The 22,831-nt window shown below is 41.7% G+C and overlaps 1 protein-coding gene across 1 annotated transcript; it reads left to right on the top strand.

Moving 5' to 3' along the window:
* Window positions 1-291: 291 nt before the first annotated feature.
* nmur1a (neuromedin U receptor 1a) lies at window positions 292-19,257 on the top strand. The gene is made up of 2 exons (XM_067994724.1): window positions 292-1,219; window positions 18,875-19,257. The coding sequence occupies exons 1-2, from the start codon at window positions 292-294 to the stop codon at window positions 19,255-19,257; spliced, it is 1,311 nt and encodes a 436-aa protein (XP_067850825.1).
* The last annotated feature ends 3,574 nt before the right edge of the window (window positions 19,258-22,831 follow it).

Below are 22,831 nucleotides of genomic sequence, written 5' to 3'. Positions count from 1 at the left end.
AAAAACTCTGAATTCTTCAGCCTGTCCAATTTTGTAGTTTTCTTGTCCATCGTCGGTCTTTACAGTATATTTAAGAGTAAAGCAGTTTTACCCTTTTAAGAGTAAAGCTTCTTTTCTGCAGTAAAACTGATATAAAAATAAATACCAATAATAATATGCAGTAAAGATTTTCAAGTTGCAAGATACCGCGCTGTTACTGTGAAATAAGAAAAGTTAACAGTTTAAAAGTGATGTAAGCTTATTTTCACTATGCCTGTGTTCATCTCCATTTACTCTTAAGGGGAAAAAGCAATGCAACTTTCATCGAGCGAAGAACAATTCCCCAAAAACTGTTCTCAAATGGAATCCCTGAAAAATCGGAGTCCATTTCTCCAAACAATCTACCAATACTTGTGCAACTCTAGCTATCAACAACAGAACCTCACCTGGAATTACACTGTCCCAGAGGACTTTTTTATGACCAAAGAAGAGCTACTGTTTAAATATTTGGGTCCGAGAAGATCCACCTTTTTCACGCCAGTCTGTATTATCTATCTCTGTATCTTTGTGGTAGGCGCGCTTGGGAATGCTTTAACATGCATCGTTATAGCGAAACACAAGGTTATGAGAACTCCTACCAATTATTATTTATTCAGCTTGGCAATTTCGGATCTGCTGGTCCTGATTTTGGGAATGCCGCTGGAACTTTATGAAATGTGGAGGAACTACCCGTTTCTCCTCGGTCAAGCAGGATGTCATTTTAAAACGTTTCTTTTTGAGACTGTTTGCTTTGCCTCTATATTAAACGTGACGGCCCTCAGTGTTGAGAGGTACATCGCGGTTGTGCATCCCCTTAAAGCAAAGTGTGTTGTTACCAGAACTCATGCCAAACGTGTTATAGTAGCGGTTTGGGTGGTTTCTGTTTGTTCGGCTATTCCCAACACTAGCCTGCACGGTATCTATTACCTGAATACCCCATTTGAAGAACACATTGAAGAGTCCGCTACCTGTATGTTACTAAAGCCAGTCTGGATGTATAATCTCATCATTCAGATCACCACGGTGCTTTTTTTCTTCGTCCCGATGATCACTATAAGTATGTTGTACTTACTGATCGGTTTGCAATTGAAAGGAGAGAAGACATTGTTGGAGTTCAAGCCTGGGGTGGGAAATGGCAAGTACCAGACTGTCCGAATGCAACAAGAAAAGGTCAGGAGACGCCAAGTCACCAAAATGCTGTGTAAGTTTGAAACAAAGGATCTCCACGCATCGTACAACTCGGTTCAGATCTCCTCCCCCTATCTGTTAATAAGAAAATAGACAATTCCTTTTCCTTTACTCGGTTTTCAATTGTAAAAATAAAGCATGATTGTAAATGTATGTCTGAATTATCTCACCTCTAACATTGTGGAGTGACTTCTATGAAAAATAGAGAAGCAACATTTTGTTGGGGCATTATGGTCCTAATTAATTAATTACCAAAATTAGTTACATCGGGCACATTTTTAAAAATCCTATGAAGCATTTTTTCAGTGCGAAAATAAAATGTTGTTGCTACATTATTAATAAAGATGACTCCAGATTATCACAGGTGGGGTAATACTGACCTGCATTTACAATATTAAGCTCTATCTTTAAAACTGGATATAAGGTTGTTGAGTAACATTCCAGGTAACAATGAAGGGACTTTTATATAGACAGTAAACAAAGAGTGAACAGAAGTATTGGTCCTCTTGAAATGGTACTGGGAAGCTGGAATTTGGGGACAAAGATTACAGTTATGGATACTGATGTGTCATTGGTATCTGTACAGCATCATGCTCAATTGTTAGATTCAAGTTATATTGTCAACTGCATCTCACATTGACTTTAGCAAAAAAGGAGTTCTGCATAAGTGTATTTCGATTTGTAGGTGCAGCTCCATTCCCTGGGTGGTTATTTTAATGTTAGAAGTGCACGGGTGAGAGTTTTCTGAAGTTTATACACTCCCCAAAAGGTCAATGGATTATCTTTAAATTGCAGCATCACACCAGGCTGGAATTATACTGCACCCAATGTGTGAAACTTGGACTTTCTGCTGCTGCATCACCACAAGTGCAGTTTAGAAAAATGAGAGGTGATCTTGATGAAACGTATAAAATTCTTAGAGGGCTTGACAGGGTAGATATTGAGAGGCTGTTTCCCCCGGCTGGAGAGTCGAGAACTAGGGGACATAGACTCAAGATAAAGGGTCAGCCATTTAGGACTGAGATGAGGAAAAATTTCTTTACTCAGAGGGTTGCGAATCTTTGGAATTCTCTACCCCAGTGGGCTGTGGATGCTCAGACATTGAATATATTCAAAACTGAGATCGATAGATTTTTGGACACTAAGGGAATCAAGGGATATGCAGATAGGGCGGGAAAGTGGAGATGAGGTAGAAGATCTGCCATAATCTGATTGAATGGCGGAGCAGGCTTGAGGGGCCGTATGGCCTGCTCCTACTTCTATTTCTTATGTTCTTACATAATTTAATTGGAAGTGGGGTGGAAACTCCATTTAAAACCGTAAACGGGGTTCCAGCCGCATTTCCAACAAAGTTATGGTGATGCAATGGCAGAAAGTCCAAGGAAAAGCAGCATGTATCAGAGGTGGGTTTACTAGTTAATTTTAGTGTACTCAGGAATTAGATTGCTGAAATGACTCCCAAATCATATAATCACTTTTGCATAGATGAGCAACGCAAAACCCTTTGTGTTGATGCAGGAGTATTAGTATAACTACATCCAGTTATTAAATAGTTGTTTCTTAGCAGCCTTTCCTGAAGAGGAGAGGAAAAGTTGCTTAAGTTAGATTTCAAAGTTTCAGAAACAGAAGAGGAGGATGAAACAGCATACAAATAACAAAAATATGGTTATTGAAAGGCTTAACTGTGAAGCTTTAACTGACATTTTTGTAAATTTGCTAAATTCAGGAGAGATTCCTAAGGATTGGAATATAACTCAACAGAACCCCATTAATTAAATAATGCATCAGAAAACATACCTGAAAAATATTGACGAGTAAGTTTAAGATTTGTTGCAAAATCATTTTGAAAATTTACTGGGTAAGTAGTTGACGAAGTATGACTCGTTAAAGAAGACCCGTTTACGGAAAAGAGATCATGGAGTTTTTCAAAGACATCACTAATATGATGGACATGGGAAATATAATTGATACTACTTGGATTTTCCAAAAGCTTTTGGCAAGGTTCCTTATGAAGGTATCAGCCTTGACTCCATTGGTAGCACTCTTGCCTGTGAGTGAGAAGATCAATGGTTCAAGTCCCACTTCAGAGACTTGAGCACACAATCTAGGTTTGCACTTCAGTGCAATACTGAAGGAGTGCTGTACTATGGGAGGTGTCGTATTTCGGGTGAGATGTTAAACCAATGTCTGCCCTCTCAGGTGGATGTAAAAAATCCCACGTCACTGTTCGAAGAAAAGTGGGGGAGTTATCCCAATGCCCTGGCCAATATTTATTCCTCAACCAATAGCACAAACCACCCCCCCCCCCCCCAGATTTTCTGGGCATTATCTCATTGCTGTTTGTGGGACCTTGCTGTACACAATTTGGCTGCCGTGTTTCCTATATTGCAACAGTGCCTACACTTCCAAAGTATGTCATTGGCTGTGAAGCAATTTGGGACGTCCTGAAGTCATGAAAGGCACTATAGAAATGCAAGTCTTTCTTATTGGTGATTAATATCTAAGGTAAAGATTCATAGAAAAAGCTTGTCACTTAGCTTAAAAATGGGAAGCAGAAACTAGCCACAAATGAGAACTTTTCAAGTTGAAAAGGGTTATGAGCAGAGTAGGTAAGGGTTCCTTGTCGTTTTTAATTTATATATGTAATATAAAACTAGTTGATCTCTTGTGACGTCGTACAGGGGGAGTCAAGACAAAGTCCAGTATTCAGGTCAAGCATCTTAGAAGGCAGTGGGATCACTGAAACTGGGTTGAGGAGGAGGATCAGGAAGGGGAGGAGGAAGAGGAAGTGGGAGAGAAAGGAGAGGAACGAGAGTAAGGTGGGGAGAGAAGGAGAGGGGGTGGGGAGAAGTGGATGGGGAGAAAGACAAGGGGAAAGAGGAGGGTGACAGAGCAGGAGGAGTGGGCGGAGGAGAGGAAGCAACAGAAAGCAATGATAGGGTGTGTAGCACTGGGCCAGGGCCCATTTCTCCATAGTGGGGGGAAGAGCGGAGCAGGGTGAGGGTGGACAAGGAGAGAAGGGGGTTGTGGATGGAGAGATGGGAAGCAGAAGAGAGCAGGGAGTGGGGGAGAGGGTACAGTGGTAGATGGGGAAGGATTGGGTGGCACTGGGCCAGGGCAAATTTTCCTCTCCGTAGGAAGAGAAGAACATTTTTCTTCTTAAGTGGGGGAGGGGAACATTACAGAGGGTAAAGTTTTGGCTTCAGGTGGGGGCTGGTGCTGAGTTGCTTCTGGGTGAGAGTCTGGAAGAGGCGTGAGTTGTTACTCAGTGAGTGGAGGGAGAAATTTGATTTTCATTGGGTGGGGGTGTGAGCTACTGCTCACAGGGGACAGGTATAGGCCTGAATTTGTTCTAAGCAGGATTGCAATTTGGGTTCCCTGACTCCCAGGGGGGTCCCAAAGTCATCAGATTTCTTTCTGTTATCAGACTTTCTAGCATGTTATCTCTCTTGCTGAATACATTTGTCTTCTACATTAATAGCATTGTTTTCCTTTGATGTGGAGATGCCGATGATGGACTGGGGTTGACAATTGTAAACAATTTTACAACACCAAGTTATAGTCCAGCAATTTTATTTTAAATTCACAAGCTTTCGGAGGCTACCTCCTTCCTCAGGTGAACGATTTGGACATTTCCAAATCGTTCACCTGAGGAAGGAGGTAGCCTCCGAAAGCTTGTGAATTTAAAATAAAATTGCTGGACTATAACTTGGTGTTGTAAAATTGTTTACAATTGTTTTCCTTTCAGCAGCTGATGGTGTCATTTGTAATTTAGCACATGGGATATCTTCAGAAATGCAAGAGATCCTTGGAAGTGTGTTAGTATTTACAGCTATTGTCCAGAGTGTATCATTATTCATTGGCAGTCCCTGCCAGTATTCACAGGGGATTCCGAGGGGTGTGTCATCATTTACAGGGGGCTCTGCAAACAGAAAGATAAAGATAGAAGAGTAAAAAAAGAAGAGAAAAATGGAAAGTAAAAAATGTAATGGAAGAAAGAGAAAAATGAAGATGAGGGAGAGAATCAAATAATGAGAGAAACAAATGAATGAGAAAAGAAATAGAAGTGAACGACAAATAGAAGTGAACGAGAAAAAAAAGAGCATTGAACGAGGGGAGATTGAGAGAAATAAAAGTGAAGGAAGAGAGAGAGAAACAGCAGTGAATAGGAGAAGAGAGAGGGAGAATTAGAAATGGAGGAGACATAGAGGAAAACAGGAGTGAAGGGGCGAAACAGAAGTTTTTTGAAGACTTACCAGAAACCATAGAGGTAATGAAAATTTTTGTACGTGAGACTTGGGCTAAAAGGCTTGAAACAGCAGGGCCCAGCACAAAAAAGTTTGAGAACCACTGATATGAGCTAATAACAATATGCACATGCTCAGACATCCATCTCCAGTGAAATAATCAGCGCTGCAGCTCAAGAAACGGGGAGGCAGAGAGACAGATACTGTTGGGAAAATGAAAGTGAGAGAGACCTTCTTGTTGAATAGGGAAGGGAGGAAGAGAAAGGGAAACCCCAGGAGTGTGTCAAATTGGGAACCCAATTGAGAGGGAGAACAAATCATCAGAGAAACCCTTTTATGGGGAGGGGAAGTCTGACTGGCTCTGCTGGGAATGGAAGGGATGATTGCTGATGGAGTTTAGTGGACCCATTTTATCAAACATTGTACCCACAGACTCACCATGAACAATGCCATTGGAGATTTACGTGTATACTTCATTTATATAAAAATAATTAAGTTCACAATTATTGTATTTTTAGGCCATGGTAATACTTTTAAGTCTATTCCAGCTTTGTGAGGTAAATTATCTGGTGAACTGACAGCTAACAAGCAAGTTGAAGTTGATAAAGTTTTAGATTTATTTGTGACACCAGCTCTTTGTAGAAAAATAATTTGCAGTTAATTAGACGTGATTTAATGCCCAAAGCATTTAGTATCACATAAAGTGCACTTTGATCCATATTTTAACAAGTCCCTTCACGTCTTCCTCCTATCCACTTCAAAGGGTTGTAAATAAGTTTCACGTAGATTAAAGAAAAGATATGGGATTAGAAGGATTCTTTGATTTTGCAATGCTTTGCTGACAGTACAAGACCTAACTTGTAGGCTGGGTGCTGTGGAAGAGCAGAGGGATTGAGAGCACAGGTTCACAGAATAGTAATCACACCTCAGGTTGGTAAGACTGTTAAAGAAGCTAACAGAATTCTAGGTTTTATCTTGAGGTATAGAATATAAAAACCAAGAGGTAATGATGAGCCCATTTATTACACTAATAAGACCTCAGTTAGAGTAGTGTGTGCAGTATTGGGCTTCACACTGTAGGAAGGTCATTGTGGCTTTAGAGAGGGTACAACACAGATTCACTAGGATGCTGCCTGGTATGAGAAAATAGAAATGGGAAGAAAGACTTGAAAAATTGGGTCGTTTTTCATTAGAACAAAGCAGACTAGGGGCCGATATAATAGAAATGTTTAAAATTATGAAAGGATGGGACAGGGTGGATAGAAGCAGATTGTTTCTAATATGTTGGGGGGCTCAAGAATGAAGTGTCATGGATATCAGATTAAAGGTAAGATTTAGAACAGATGGCAGGAAAAACATCTTAACACAAAGAGTGGTGAGGCTGTTAGTGGCTAATGGTTGAGGAAGAAACTATGTCAACATTTACGATTAGTTTGGATAGGTAGATGAAGGAAAAGGGGTTGAAGGGATATGAGAACTGGGGGGTAAATATGATTTGAACTAATTGCTTGCTTGGAGGGCAAACCTTGACACAAACTCGTTGGACTGAATGGCCTGTTTCTGTGTTGTAACCTCTATGTATCTGTGGTGGCAGTAACAAGACATCTAGCAATGCATGATTTGAGGGGGAGAAAATGAGGCCATGCTACAGGTCCATTAGTCCCAGTTAAGTAGTTAAATTATTAAAATCAAGTGCCATGCTGACTCTTACTTTGGCCAAGGCTCTGCCCACATTGTGCACTTTGGCATATAGAATGGGCACATTGGAATTTCTGGAATCTGGCCTGCTCAAGTAGGCAACAGGGTTGTTTCACGTATTTGAATTACATTTTGCTGTGCAGAGTGTACCATCTGGGTGACCAGAAGACAACATCTGGAACAGGGGCAGCTCTTCCTGTAAAATGAAGGTCACCCCATCATGAAGGTTCCCTGCTAACAGATCCTTCCAAGCCACACTAGTGGTCATCTGACATATCAGGCAATCTGTAGTGGATGTATGTAGTAAGTGAGTGGCAAACACTATGTTTGCAAAGATAATACTTTCATCACTTAATCCTATGGAAAGGAGGTATCAGCTCGACAGGAGCCAGAACTTTCACTAGTTGGTAGGGTTCCCTTGAGTAACAAGAAATCAAACAACACCCAGATGGGCATCATGGCTCTTCTTATCAACCTCATGGCCTGCGTAAACAGAAAGGGTTGGCACTCAATTAATTGTCATGTGATATCTGAGCATGATAACATCATTATGTCCATTGTCCAGGAAACAGCCATGATGCTGTCATTATACAGTAGTCCATGGTATCCACATTTTTGGAAGGAGAAATAATACTTGGGGGATGGTTTGTAGGAGACCAGGGTTAGCCTCTGCATCTATGGCAGCTAACCTCACTGGGAATCCCCTAAAAAGGAGAAAAGACCCTCGGGCTGGAAGCCTGAGCATTTGTTTTCTGTTCCTTGACTGCCATCTCCAACAGAAAAGAAAGTGTCCATCTTGGGCACAAGGAAAGAACTTTTGTAAAAGGGCAATGGTTGTGTAAAATGCTTAAAATGGTATCTCCCAGATGGCGTGGGAGTTCCCCACTTAGGTATATGCTATGCTTCATGGGCCTCACAAGAAACATGTGCAGAAGTGATGAGCATTCTCACCTTCGCCCTCCTCATGATGCCAGCAAACCTCATCTTCATTTGTAGCACTGAATCATAGAATCATAGAAACGTTACAGCACGGAAGGAGGCCATTTGGCCCATCGAGTCCGCGCCAGCTCTACGCAAGAGCAATTCAGCTAGTCCCACTCCCGCGTCCATTCCCCGTAGCCCTGCAAATTTTTTCCTTTCAAGTAATTATCCAGTTTCCTTTTGAAGGCAATGATTGAATCTGCCTCCACCACCCCCTCAGGCAGTGCATTCCAGATCCTAACCACTCATAGGAACATAGGAACAGGAGTAGGCCATTCAGCCCCTCGTGCCTGCTCCGCCATTTGATAAGATCATGGTTGATCTGTGATCTAACTCCATATACCTGCCTTTGGCCCATATCCCTTAATACCTTTGATTGGCAAAAAGCTATCTATCTCAGATTTAAATTTAGCAATTGAGCTAGTATCAATTGCCGTTTGTGGAAGAGAGTTCCAAACTTCTACCACCCTTTGTGTGTAGAAATCTTTTCTAATCTCACTCCTGAAAAGTCTGGCTCTAATTTTTAGACTGTGCCCCCTACTCCTAGAATCCCCAACCAGCGGAAATAGTTTCTCTCTATCCACCCTATCTGTTCCCCTTAATATCTTATAAACTTCGATCAGATCACCACTTAACCTTCGAAACTCCAGAGAATACAACCCCAATTTGTGTAATCTCTCCTCGTAACTTAACCCTTGAAGTCCGGGTATCATTCTAGTAAACCTACGCTGCACTCATTCCAAGGCCAATATGTCCTTCCGAAGGAGCGATGCCCAGAATTGTTCACAGCACTCCAGGTGCGGTCTAACCAGGGTTTTGTATAGCTGCAGCATAACTTCTGCCCCCTTGTACTGTAGTCCTCTAGATGTAAAGGCCAGCATTTCATTAGCCTTCTTGATTATTTTCTGCACCTGTTCATGACACTTCAATGATCTATGTACCTGAACCCCTAAGTCCCTTTGGACATCCACTGTTTTTAACTTTTTACCATTTAGAAAGTACCCTGTTCTATCCTTTTTTGATCCAAAGTGGATGACCTCACATTTGCCTACATTGAATTTCATTTGCCACAGTTTTGCCCATTCACCCAATCTATCAATATCCCTTTGTAATTTTATGTTTTCATCTACACTGCTTACAATGCCACCAATCTTTGTGTCATCGGCAAACTTAGATATGAGACTTTCTATGCCTTCATCTAAGTCGTTAATAAATATTGTGAATAATTGAGGCCCCAAGGCAGATCCCTGCGGGACTCCACTAGTCACATCCTGCCAATGTGAGTACCTACCCATTATCCCTACTCTCTGTCGCCTTTCGCTCAGCCAACTTCCTAACCAAGTCCATACTTTACCCTCGATTCCATGGGCTTCTATCTTAGCTAACAGTCTCTTATGTGGGACTTCATCAAATGCCTTCTGGAAGTCCATATAAATAACATCCATTGACATTCCCCTGCCCACTACTTTAGTCACCTCTTCAAAAAATTCAGTCAGGTTTGTCAGGCATGACCTACCTTTCACAAATCCATGCTGGCTCTCTCTGAATAACTGAAAATTCTTGCTGTGTAAACAAGTTTTTCATCATGTCGCCTTCGATTCTTTTGCCAATCACCTTAAATCTACGTCCTCTGGTTCTTGACCCGTCCACCAATGGGAACAGTTTCTCTCTATCTTCTCTCTCTAGACCCTTCAAGATTTTGAATACCTCTATCAAATCTCCTCGCAACTGTTTCTGTTCCAAGGAGAACAACCCCAGTGTCTCCAGTCTATCCATGTAACTAACGTCCCACATCCCTGGAATCATTCTAGTAAATCTCTTCTGCATCCTCTCTAAGGCCTTCACATCTTTCCTGAAGTCCGGTGCCCAGAACCGGACACAATACTCCAGTTGTGGCCAAACCAGTGTTTTATAAAGATTCATCATGACTTCCATACTTTTGTACTCTATGCCTCCATTTATAAAGCCCAGGATCCCGTATGCTTTGTAACCGCTTTCTCAACCTGCCCTGCCACCTTCAACGATTTGTGTACATATACCCCCAAATCTCTCTGTTCCTGTACCCTTTTAGTGTTGTGCCCTCTAGTTTATATTGCCACTCCTCGTTCTTCCTACCGAAATGTGTCACTTCGCATTTTTCTGCATTAAACTTCATCTGTCATGTGTCCGCCCATGCCACCAGCCTGTCTATATCCTCTTGAAGTCTATCACTATCCTTCTCACTGTTTACTACCCTTCCAAGTTTTGTGTCATCTGCAAATTTTGAAATTGTGCCTTTTACACCCAAGTCCAAGTCATCAATATATATCAAGAAAAGCAGTGGTCCCAGCACTGACCCCTGGGAAACACCACTGTACACCTCCCTCCAGTCCGAAAAACAATCGTTCACCACGACTCTCCGTTTCCTGTCCTTTAGCCAATTATGTATCCATGTTGCTACTGCCCCCTTTATTCCATGGGCCACAATCTTGATGATAAGCCTACTGTGCGTCACTTTATCAAACGCCCTTTCAAAGTCCATATACACCACATCAACTGCATTGCCCTCATCTACCCTCTCTGTTACCTCATCAAAAAACTGTATCAGGTTAGTTAAACATGATTTGCCTTTAACAAATCTGTGCTGGCTTTCCCTAATCAATCCACCCTCATCCAAGTGACTGTTAATTCTGTCCCGGATTATCGTTTCTAAAAGTTTCCTCACCACTGAGGTTAAACTGACTGGCCTATAGTTGCTGGGTTTATCCTTACACCCTTTTTTGAACAAGGGTGTAAATTTGCAATTCTCCAGTCCTCTGGCACTACCCCCCGTATCTATGGATGTTTGGAAGATTATAGCCAGTACCTCCACCATTTCCACCCTTATTTCCCTCAGCAACCTAGGATGCATCCCATCTGGACTGAGTGACTTATCCACTTTAAGTACAGCTAGCCTTTCTTGTACCTCTTTATCAATTTTTAGCCCATTCAGTATCTCAACTATATCTTCCTTTACTGAGACTCTGGCAGCATCTTCTTCCTTGGTAAAGACAGGTGCAAAGTATTCATTTAGTACCTCAGCCATCCCCTCTGCCTCCATGAGTAGATCTCCTTTATGGTCCCTAATTGGCCCCACCCCTCCTTTTACTACCTATTTACTATAAGACCATAAGAGATAGGAGCAGGAATAGGCCACTTGGCCCCTAGGGCCTGCTCCGCCATTTAATGAGATCATGGCTGATCTGATTTTTACCTCAACTCCACTTTCCCGCCTTTCCCCATATCCTTTGACTCCCTTGCTGATCAAAAATTTGTCTAACTCAGCCTTGAATGTATTCAATGACTCAGCCTCCACAGCTTTTTGGGGTAAAGAATTCCAAAGATTTACGACCCTCTGGGAGAAGAAATTCCTCCTCATTTCCATCTTAAATGGGCGATCCTTTATTCTGAGACTATGCCCCCTAGTTTTAGATTCCCCCATGAGGGGTAACATCCTCTCAGCATCTACCCTATCGAGTCCCCTCAGAATCTTGTATGTTTCAATAAGATCTCCTCTCATTCTTCTAAACTCCAATGAGTATAGACCCAACCTGTTCAATCTTTCCTCATAAAACAACCCTTCCATACCCGGAATCAACCTAGTGAACCTTCTCTGAACTCCCTCCAATGCAAGTACGTCCTTCCTTAAATAAGGGCACCAGAACTGTACGCAGTACTCTAGGTGTGGTCTCACCAGCACCCTGTGCAGTTGTAGCATGATTTCCCTGCTTTTATACTCCATCCCCCTAGAAATAAAGGCCAGCTGTTATTGTTTACATGCCTGTAGAAGACTTTTGGATTCGCTTTTATGTTGGCTGCCAGTCTCTCATACTCTCGCTTTGCCCCTCTTATTTCCTTTTTCACTTACCCTCTGAACTTTCTATATTCTGCCTGGTTCTCACTTGTGTTATCAACCTGACATCTGTTATTCGCCCTTTTTTTCCGTTTCATCCTACTCACTGTCTCTTTTGACATCCAGGGAGCTCTGGCTTTAGTTGTCCTACCTTTTTGCCTCATGGGAATGTGCCGAGACTGTACCCGAACCATCTCCTCCTTAAAGGCTGCCCACTGTTCAATTACAGTTTTGCCTGCCAATATTTGATTCCAATTTATCCAGGCCTGATCTGTTCTTATCCCATTGAAATTGGCCTTCCTCCAATTGAGTAGTTTTACTTTAGAGTGGTTTGTGTCCTTTTCCATACCTATTCTAATGATACTATGATCGCTGCTCCCTAAATGCTCCCCCACTGACATTTGCTCCACTTGGCCCACCTCATTCCCTAGAACCACGTCCAGCAATGCCTCCTTCCTCGTTGGGCCGGAAACGTACTGGTTAAGAAAGTTATCCTGAATACATTTCAAAAATTCCTCCCCCTCTTTACCCCTTATATTATTATTGTTATCCCAGTCTATATTAGGATAGTTGAAGTCCCCAGTTACCACTACTCCTGAGCTTTTGCACCTCTCTGTAATTTCCCTGCAAATTTGTTCCTCTATATCCTTCCCACTAGTTGGTGGCCTATAGAATACATCCAGTAGTGTAATGGCACCTCTTTTATTTCTTAACTCTAACCAAATAGATTCTGTCCTTGAACAATGGAACGTGGTGGCTGCATTGTATTCGTTAATGACCTTCCTTGATGCAACTGTACTTTTACTGGAGAGTGGTCTTCAGCCCCAAATAAAACACTTTAATTGGTCCATCTAGAATTATAGAATCTTACAGCACAGAAGGAGGCTATTCGTCCCATTGTGCCTGTGCTGGCTCTTTGAAAGAGCTATCCAGTTAGTCCCACTCCGTTGCTCTTTCCCCATAGCCCTGCACATTTTTCCTTTTCAAGTGTATATCCTGCTCCCTTTTGAAAGTTACCATTGAATCTGCTTCCACTGCCCTTTCAGGCAGTGCCTTCCAGATCACAATAACTCGCTGCGTAAAAAAATTCTCCTCATCTCCCATTTGGTTCTTTTGCTAATTATTTTAAATCTGTGTCCTCTGGTTACTGACTCACTCACCAGTGGAAACAGCTTCTCCTTATTTACTCGATCAAAACCCCTCATAATTTTGAACGTCGCCATTAAGTGTCCCCATAACCTTCTCTGTTCCAAGGAGAACAATCCCAACTTCTCCAGTCTCTCCACATAACTGAAGTCCCTCACCCCTGATATCATTCTGGTAAATTTCCACTGCGCCCTCTCCAAGGCATTGATATCTTTTCTAAAGTGTGGTGCCCAGAATTGGACACAATACTCCAGCTGAGGCCTAACCAGTGATTTATAAATGTTTAGTGTAACGCCCTTGCTTTTGTATTCTATGCCTCTATTTATGAAGCCAAGGATCCCATATGTTTTTTAATAGCTTTATCAACTTGTTCTGCCACCTGCAAAGATTTGTGTATGTGAATCCCCAGGTCTCTCTTCTTGCACCTCCTTTAAAATTGTACCATTTCGTTTATATTGCCTCTCCTCAATGTTCCACCCAACATGCATCACTTCACATTTCTCTGCATTAAATTTCATTTGCCATGTGTCTGGTCATTTCACCAGTCTGTCTATGTCCTCCTGACGCCTGCTACTATCCTACTCACCGTTTACTACATTTCCGTCAGCTGCAAACGTTAAATTTGTGTCCCCTTATCCCTTGTCCCGATCCTACACCTCCTCCAGTGGGATCTCCATCTCATCAGTATCAAAGGAAACAGAGTTGCCCATATCTCCACTGTGCCATTGTGAATATTTAGACCATTTTCTGCCATTGCCACAACATCCCCTTTAATGGTGAGCTGCAACCCATTAAGAGCTGTTGACTTGATAGATGTTACACCTTCCAGCCAAATGTATTACAGGCCAACCTCACTTGGAAAGCTTTTCACATGCCAACACCTATTCAAGTTAGGTGAAAGAATCCTGTTTCAAAATTTGGCATAGCCTGCCCTCTGAGCTGCCATAACGGGCCAGCTCACCCCATTTGTTGCAGTCTAATTAAATTAAGCCTATTATCTCTAAGTGATGTGTATCGTGCCAATCAGGTACATAGTAAGAAAGAGGATATCAAAAAGAAAATACTGCAGATGCTGGAAATCTGAAATAAAAATAGAAAATGCAGGAAATGCTCAGCAAGTCAGGCAGCATCTGTGAAGAAAGAAACAGAGTTAACGTTTCAGAACAATGACCCTTCATCAGGATATGCAGTTCACGCATTTTAGATTAAATGATACTTTCAAGTAATTGTTTACATATGCAATTTAGTTATGTTACCAGTGATTTACAATATAGAAGCTGATACCTGTGCCTTAAAATTAGACTCTTCAAGTGTAGAAAATGAATGCTTAAGACATTTAAATGGATTCCTTTGCCTACTATTTTAATGGAGGCACTCACCCATGTTTTAATGCTTCCTTTAAAATAGCGAAAATGGAATTTTTTACACACACATTAAGCTTTAATATACTAATATTCAAAGCTACGAGTCTTCATTCCACACAACAGCTGTGATACTCATTGTGACACTGGGCCTGAAAACCAGATATCCATGGAAAAAGCGGTGAAAGTGTTTGCTCTAGGAAACATGGGATCGGCATCTGCTTAATGCAAGCATTTACTGCAGACTGACTAATATTACTGTTAAATCAAAAGCAAAATACTGCGGATACTGGAAATCTGAAATAAAAGCAGAAAATGCTGGAAATACTCAGCAAGTCAAGCAGCAGCTGTGGAGAAAGAAACAGAGTTAACGTTTCAGGTCGATGACCCTTCGTCAGAACTGGAAGAAGTTGAAGATCAAACAGTTTTTAAGCAAGTACAGAGCCAGGGAAAGTGGGGGGGGGGAGAAAGGGGAGGGGAGGAAAGAACAAAAGGAAAGATCTGATAGGATGGAGAGCAGGAGTGATTAAATGACAAAAGGGATGATGTTGCAAGGCAAGGAGGATGGTAATGGGACAAGCAAAGAAACAAAAGATGGGTCTAAAGTAGCTGCAAATGGCCATATCAGAACCATTACCAACACTCGCTGTCTGAAAAAATGGGAGCAGTGGTTATGATCTGAACTTATTGAAATCAATGTTGAGTCCAGAAGGCTGTATCGAAAGTGCCTAATTGAGCTTCCGTTGAGCTTCGTTGGAACAGTGCAAGAGGCAGACCGAGGACAGAGAGGTCTGCGCGGGAGTGGGACGGGGAATTAAAATGGCAAGCGACCAGCAGATCAGGCTCACGCTTGCAGACTGAGCAGAGGTGTTCAGCAAAGTGATCACCCGATTTGTGTTTGGACTCCCCATTGTAGAGGATTAATATTACTGTTATCTCCTGCAGCCAGGAAGGAGCCAGAGGCAAAGAAAGTGATGTTGATTGCAACAGGCAGTGTTGTGCCAGAAGCTGGTTACAGATCTTGTTGCAGTAAGCAACACAACTCTCTGATAGCCTCGCTATAAAATCACTGCATTCTTATGCACTTCTCCTCAGAAAAGTGCAGACACATTGTCCTGGGCCTATACACTCGGTTGGAAGGGTATGGATTCCTATGACCATTCCTCCTTCTATGTGGTCTCCCTGCAGCTGCAGCTCTGTTTGTTTCTTCTTCCTGTTGGTGGTAATTCTCTTCCTCCTCTTCCTCTAGCCAGAGTGAAATTGCTAGAAGAATTTAGAAAAAAGTGCACTGCCAGAAGCCCCTAAACATCTCAGTGGTTGTTGGCTACTGAAATGATTTTAAAATGCTTGTACAAACTGCTATCAACTAACCCAGCAAAATGTCTCCCAAAGTTTTCATAGAATCATAGAATCATAGAATGGTTACAGCACAGAAGGTGGCCATTTGGCCCGTCGAGCCCGTGCCGGCTCTCTGCAAGAGCAATCCAGCTTGTCCCACTCCCCCACCCATTCCTGCAAATTTTTTCCCTTCAAGTACTTGTCCAATTCCCTTTTGAAAGTGACAATTGAATCTGCCTCTACCACCCCCTCAGGCAGTGCATTCCAGATCATAACTCCTCATGTCGCCTTTGGTTCTTTTGCCAATCACCTTAAATCTATGTCCTCTGGTTCTTGACCTTTCTGCCAGTGGGAACAGTTTCTCTCTATCTATTCTGTCAAGACCTATCATGATTTTGAATACCTCTATCAAATCTCCTCTCAACCTTCTCTGCTCTAAGGAAAACAACCTCAGTTTCTCCTATCTATCCACATAACTGAAGTCCTTCATCCCTGGAACCAGTCTGGTAAATCTTTTCTGCACCTTCTCTAAGGCCTTCACATCCTTCCTAAAGTGCAATGCCCAGAATTAGAGACAATACTCCAGTTGTGGCCGAACCAGTGTTTTATAAAGGTTCATCATAACTTCCTCGCTTTTGTACTCTATGCCTCTATTTATATGGCCTAGGATCCCATATGTCTTTTTAACCGTTCTCTCAACCTGTCCTGCCACCTTTAACGATTTGTGCACATATACCCCCAGGTCTCTCTGTTCCTGCACCCATTTTAGAATTGTACCCGTTAGTTTATAATTCCTCTCCTCATTCTTCCGACCAAAATGTATCACTTCACACTTCTCTGCGTTAAATTTCATATGCCACGTGTCCGCCCTTTCCACCAGCCTATCTATGTCCTCTTGAAGTCTATCACTATCCTCCTCACTGTTCATTACCCTTCCAAGTTTTGTGTCATCTGCAAATTTTGAAATTGTGCCCTGCACACCCAAGTCTAAGTCATTAATATATATCAAGAAAAGCAGTGGTCCTAGTACCGACCCCGGGGAACATTACAATGTACCTTTCTCCAGTCCGAAAAACAGCCATTCACCACAACTCTGTTTCCTGAAACACTTCAGCCAATTTTGTATCCATGCTGCCGCTGCCCCTATTATTCCATGGGCTTCAACTTTGATGACAAGCCTATTAGGCGGCACTTTATGAAACGCCTTTTGGAAGTCCATATACACATCAACCACATTGCCCTCATCAACCCTCTCTGTTACCTCCTCAAAAAACTCAATCAAGTTAGTTAAACATGATTTGCCTTTAACAAATCTGTGCTGGCTTTCTTTAATTAATCCATACTTATCCAAGTGACTGTTAATTTTGTCCCAGATTATTGTTTCTAAAAGTTTCCCCACCACGGAGGTTAAGCTGACTGGCCTATAATTGTTGGATTTATCCTTACACGCTTTTTTAAACAAGGATATCACATTTGCAATTCTCAGTCCTCTGGCACTACCCCCCCGTATCTAAGGATGATTGGAAGATTATGACCAGTACCTCTGCAATTTCCATCTTGCTTCCCTCAGCAACCTAGGATACATCCCATCCAGACCGGGTGACTTATCTACTATAAGTAGAGCCAGCCTTTCTAGTACCTCCTCTTTATCAATTTTTAGCCCATTCAGTACCTCAACTATCTCTTTTACTGTGACTTTGGCAGCATCTTGTTCCTTGGTAAAGACAGATGCAAAGTATTCAGCCATGCCCTCTGCCTCCATGCGTAGATCTCCTTTTTGGTCCCTAATCGGCCCCACCCCTCCTCTCATTATCCATTTATGATTTATATGCCTATAGAAGACTTTTGGATTCCCTTTTATATTAGCTGGCAATCTATTCTCATACTCTCTCTTTGTCCCTCTTATTTCCTTTTTCACTTCCCCTCTGAACTTTCTACATTCTGCCTGGTTTTCACTTGTATTACCAACCTGACGTCTGTCATACGCCCGCTTTTTCTGCTTCATCTTACTCTCTATCTCTTTCGTCATCCAGGGAGTTCTGGCTTTAGTTGTCCTACCTTTCCCCCTTGTAGGAATGTACCTAGACTGTACCCGAACATCTCCTCTTTGAAGGCCGCCCATTGCTCAATTACAGTTTGCCTACCAATCTATGATTCCAATTCACCCGGGGCAGATCCGTTCTCAAACTACTGAAATTAGCCAAGTGAATATTTTTACTCTAGATTGCTCCTTTTCCTTTTCCATAGCTAATCTAAACCTTATGCTGCTATGATCACTGTTCCCTAAATGTTCCCCCACTGTCCACTTGCTCTACTTGACCCACCTCATTCCCCAGAACCAGATCCAGCGATGCCTCCTTCCTCGTTGGGCCGGAAACATACTGGTTAAGAAAGCTCTCCTGAACCCACTTCAAAAATTCATCCCCCTTTTTGCCCTTTAAAGCATCTTAAATGAAAGCAGGTTAGTATCCCTTTAAATTGCGCTGGAAGTGGCCGCCTCTTGACCAGTACTGGCCATATTTTGTGGGCGGGTTAAGGAAGTACCAGTGGCAGCACTTGCTAACGTGAAAATTGTGCTGCGGTCTTCAATGTGCCAGTTGACCCCCCTCTTTGAATGTATCCTTTTGGCCCCACCTGTTCATAACGGGAGCGTGAGCCTCCTGAATCAAGGTCCACCCAGAACAGGCGGACCTCCAATGGAAGGACGTCATTTTATTTTCATGTTTTTCGACATGTATAAGCGGGGAGGTAGCAAGAAGTAAATCGGCCCCCATGTGTCTATACGGAGATGTTGGTGAAGAATCAGCTTGAAAGCATTGTTGCATGTATTCTTGATTGTACTGAGCTGATAGTTCCACTAAAAATTCCGTTCTACTTTGAGGGAGGGATTCTAAAGTGTAGTTGGATGTTACTTTTGATCAACGAAAACTTTTGTTTTTGGTTATCTTGAAACATTTAGTTGCAGCACTACAAAACTATTGCATTTTTAACTTTTTGCACTAATGATTGTATTTTGTTCTTTGCAGTTGTTCTGGTGATTGTGTTCGGAATCTGCTGGGCACCTTTTCACACAGATCGATTAATGTGGATTATGATAAGCAACTGGACGGGGGAATTGCACAGGTTGTATCAGTATATCCATATTGTCTCGGGTGTGTTTTTCTATTTTAGCTCTGCAGTCAATCCTATCCTCTATAACCTCATGTCCACCCGATTCAGAGAGATGTTTAAAGAAGTGATGTGTAGGCGAAAATCCCAAAGTTCCAAACCTAGATGGTATTCTGCAAGTGTAACCAGGATGACAACCCGCAGCACAGTGTTGGAATCCAGTCCATGTAATGGATTACCATTGTCTGATATTGAAGACTATGAGTTGTATCTAGAATGTGGAAATGCGGGTGAAAGTTAAACCTCTGTTACTTAATTATGTTACGTTATGGCTTCTGTAGTATCATGTTGTGGATTATGTAGGCATTGCAAATGGTTGATTTCATTCACACAGTGTACCATGAATTTAACTGTGATAAAGTTCAACGAGTTCTCACAAACAAATCCAATGAAATGTGCATTATATTTCGAACTTTTCCCTCCTCAGGACTTTCTTCTACCATTATTCTACACTCTTTAACTGGAAGGATAACAATTGCATGTATATAAAGCCTTTATACAACCCTGCAGGTCTTGCTGTAAGATGTTGCTCAGGCCTATGACAGCTTCCTGAGGCACTGCTCCTTGGAAAACTGGAGGTAGATGACTTTGACCCTATAGACCCTATGAAAGGTGACATTTTGCTTTGTGGTCTCCTCAGAGCCCAAAGTGCAGCACCCTGGGGTTCCCTGACCTATTACTGCTGCTGCTCTTCCTTCTCCAAACAGAGTAGAGTGGACGGGATAATTTCCATGTTGAGCACTGTATGGACCTTCCCTGAGCTTCTTGAAGGTTTGGAGCAGAAATATAGAAACTCCTGAAAACATCCAGCCAGGTGAATTTCAAACAGATTCCAATGATCTGAATACTTGCAGGTGACTGCCCCTTTATATGGCACTTCCAAATGCCATTTCATGCCTGTACTGCCCAGTAGCATTGCACACTATTAATGCCTTTTCCAGTGATAATGACAATGGGGTCCTATTGATGTCATTGGACCCCGATTTAAATACTTTAATGAGGCTTCCACCTGCTTTATCGCAGGTGATTTTCACAGCGCTACTGCCCCATGCCTGCCCGACGGAGGCAGTTACATTGATAGTTACTCTCTCTGCTTGCTTGGAGGTTTTGGGAGTGAAATTGATCTTTGCCAGTAGCGCGAAATACACTCGGTCAGCAGCCTGTTTTAATAAATAAATGTTAAAATCTTAAGTATGGAAGACAGGCAGAATTGTGAGAAGAGAAAAACACAAAAGTAAAGACAAGGCAAGCAAAATTAAAATTAAAAATACTCAGGATAATTTCGACTTTGTGCAGTAGTGTAAAACGAGTGATAGCGAGTCGGCAGCCTGTTTTATATCTGTCCTGATTTTGATTTCTATTGACTTCAATGGAAATAAAAATCTGGAGAGTTGTAAAACATGCTGCCGACTTGCTATATCCGTTTTACACTATTGCACTAAGTCAAAACCTACCCCATTTTGCTTAAATTTTTTAATAGTTTAGCAGTACAAGGTAATATGGTAATAAAGCTACTGCTGACATTTGAGCCACTTTATTACTAGAATATTATGATTTCTCTGCAGCTGACAGCAGTTTAAGGTTTAAATGAAAAGGAATGTGAATACTGTAAAGATAGAACTGACTTTACTATTGAAGTTTGGTTTCTCTTCAATAAATTGTTTATTAGTGAGTTATTAGTAATACTGTACTAATTGCAAATCTTTGTTAATTAGTTGTTGGTAATATGCTGTGCCAACAGAAATGTGATTAACTATGTCTATAGCAAGGATATTTTCATTTACCCCCTAAAAGAATTCTATTATGTTTACGGTATGGTAACAGTGATAATTTGTATCTGTATTTGTTGTTGTTACGTTTATGATATTGTACACTCTTCAAGAATAACATTCTATTGAAAATCAATGTTGTTATCTAGTTTCCTAAAAATTGTCCTTTTTGTTAGACTGTACACTCTGACAACTATTATATTGAGTTGTACTTTTCTCATAGTTATATGCAGACTGACAACACATGCAGAAAGCTGCTTGGCTTGTTTCATAATAAAATATTGGTATTGCTGTATGTTTTCTGTGAAGTGAACTTTCTGAAAACTTGTCTTGTTTCTAAAAGTACGAATGTGAATTGTCAATATGTTTCAGTGCCTTTAAGTAAAGTGAAGATTGTTTAAAATAATCACATCTGAAGAGTTTTTATTAAACAATGCTGCACAATAACCATTGTCTATAATTAGTAAATAAAGGCTTTACTAAATAAATGCTGAGAGTGTGGTGAGGAACAAGAAAAAAAGAAAGACTTGCATTTCTATAGCACTTTTTACGACTTCAGGATGTCCCAAATGCTTTACAGCCAATTAAGTACTTTTGAAGTGTAGTCACTGTTGTAATGTAGGGATATGCGGCAGCCAATTTGTGTACAGCAAGGTCCCACAAACAGCAATGAGATAATGACCAGATAATCTGATTTAATGATGTTGGTTGAGTGATAAATATTGGCCAGGACACCGGGCAGAACTCTCCTGCTCGTCAACAAAATAATGCCTTGGGATTTTTACGTTCACCTGAGAGGGCAGACGGTTTAACATCTTAACCAAAAGACAGCACCCCAGACAGTGCAGCACTCCCTCAGCACTGCACTGGGAGTGTCAGTCCAGATTTTGTGCTCAGGTCTTTTGAATGGAACTTGAACCGATGACTTTCTGACTTAAAGGCTAGCATGCTACCAACTGAGCCATGGCATTGACAATTTTGCTAGTGCACAGCAACGTTATTTTCCTCTTTTCACTTAGGGAATTAATGATGCTGAAAGGTAACTGTCTATGAATGAGTAGAAAGAAGAAGAAAGAAAGACTTGCACTTATATAGCACCTTTCACGACCGTAGGACGTCCCAAAGCACTTTACAGTCAATGTACTTTTGAAGTGTAGTCACTGTTGTAACGTAGGAAATGCAGCAGTCAATTCATGCACAGCCAGCTCCCACAAATAGCAATGAAAGAAATGACCAGATCATCTGTTTTAGGTGTTGGTTGAGGGATAAATGGTGGCCAGGATACTGGGAGAACTCCCATGCTCTTCTTCGAATAGTGGCGTGGGATCTTTTATGTCCACCTGCAGTATAACTCTTTCACAGAAGTACCATTGGAGCAGACCCATAATATGCATGGCCACAGGTATGAATCGCTGGTATTCAGCATTGTTAGGGCCATGGGGGCGGGGGAGGGGGGGTGCGCGTGGAGTTTGATCATTTTAATGGTCGGCTTCGCAATGCATTATTGAAACAGACAGAAGGAGCCAAATGGGCTGTCGACGCTGAAGCAAGGGCCTGCAGTGAAATTCCCTTCCCCAACCCCAGTCAGGTGGTATTCTAATTGTGTTGCTAATGGTGCAGGCACCTGTTCAAAATATCTAAAATAGCCTGCCAACAAGGCCAGGGACATTGGCAGTGGGTGGGCTAAGTTCCACTTTACACCAGATCTACCCTCCTCACAAATTTCAGGGCCACAATGTGTGATAATAGAGATGTACACTTATCAGAATTGCTGAGATACCACCTCTTATTGAAAAAACAATGCAATTATAATATTTTGAACGTCATTTAAATTATCTTTGCGAACACAATATTGTTTTATATGGAAGCACAACTTACTGTAAAAAGCACAGAACACTGAGCCAAAATGGTTGCCACAGCAACGGGATGAATCATGTTGTTATTCTGAGAGACACTTGAATTCAAACTTGAATCATCTCTACTGGAAATGGTATGTGTTATCCAAGTGGATTCTTAAGTAAAGGTAAAACTAACTTGTGGCTGTGG

The sequence above is a fragment of the Heptranchias perlo genome, chromosome 13 (assembly GCF_035084215.1).
Source record: "Heptranchias perlo isolate sHepPer1 chromosome 13, sHepPer1.hap1, whole genome shotgun sequence".
In the NCBI taxonomy this organism is placed as follows: domain Eukaryota; kingdom Metazoa; phylum Chordata; class Chondrichthyes; order Hexanchiformes; family Hexanchidae; genus Heptranchias; species Heptranchias perlo.
The sequence above is the reverse complement of the archived record's forward strand: the minus strand, read 5'-3'. Positions and strand labels throughout refer to the sequence as shown.

Bases quoted from the DNA above. Each gene is read 5' to 3' on its own strand.
- nmur1a (XM_067994724.1), top strand. From the start codon at position 292: ATGCAACTTTCATCGAGCGAAGAACAATTCCCCAAAAACTGTTCTCAA. The intron at 1,220-18,874 runs GTAAGTTTGAAA...TGTTCTTTGCAG, and splicing joins CCAAGTCACCAAAATGCTGT to TTGTTCTGGTGATTGTGTTC.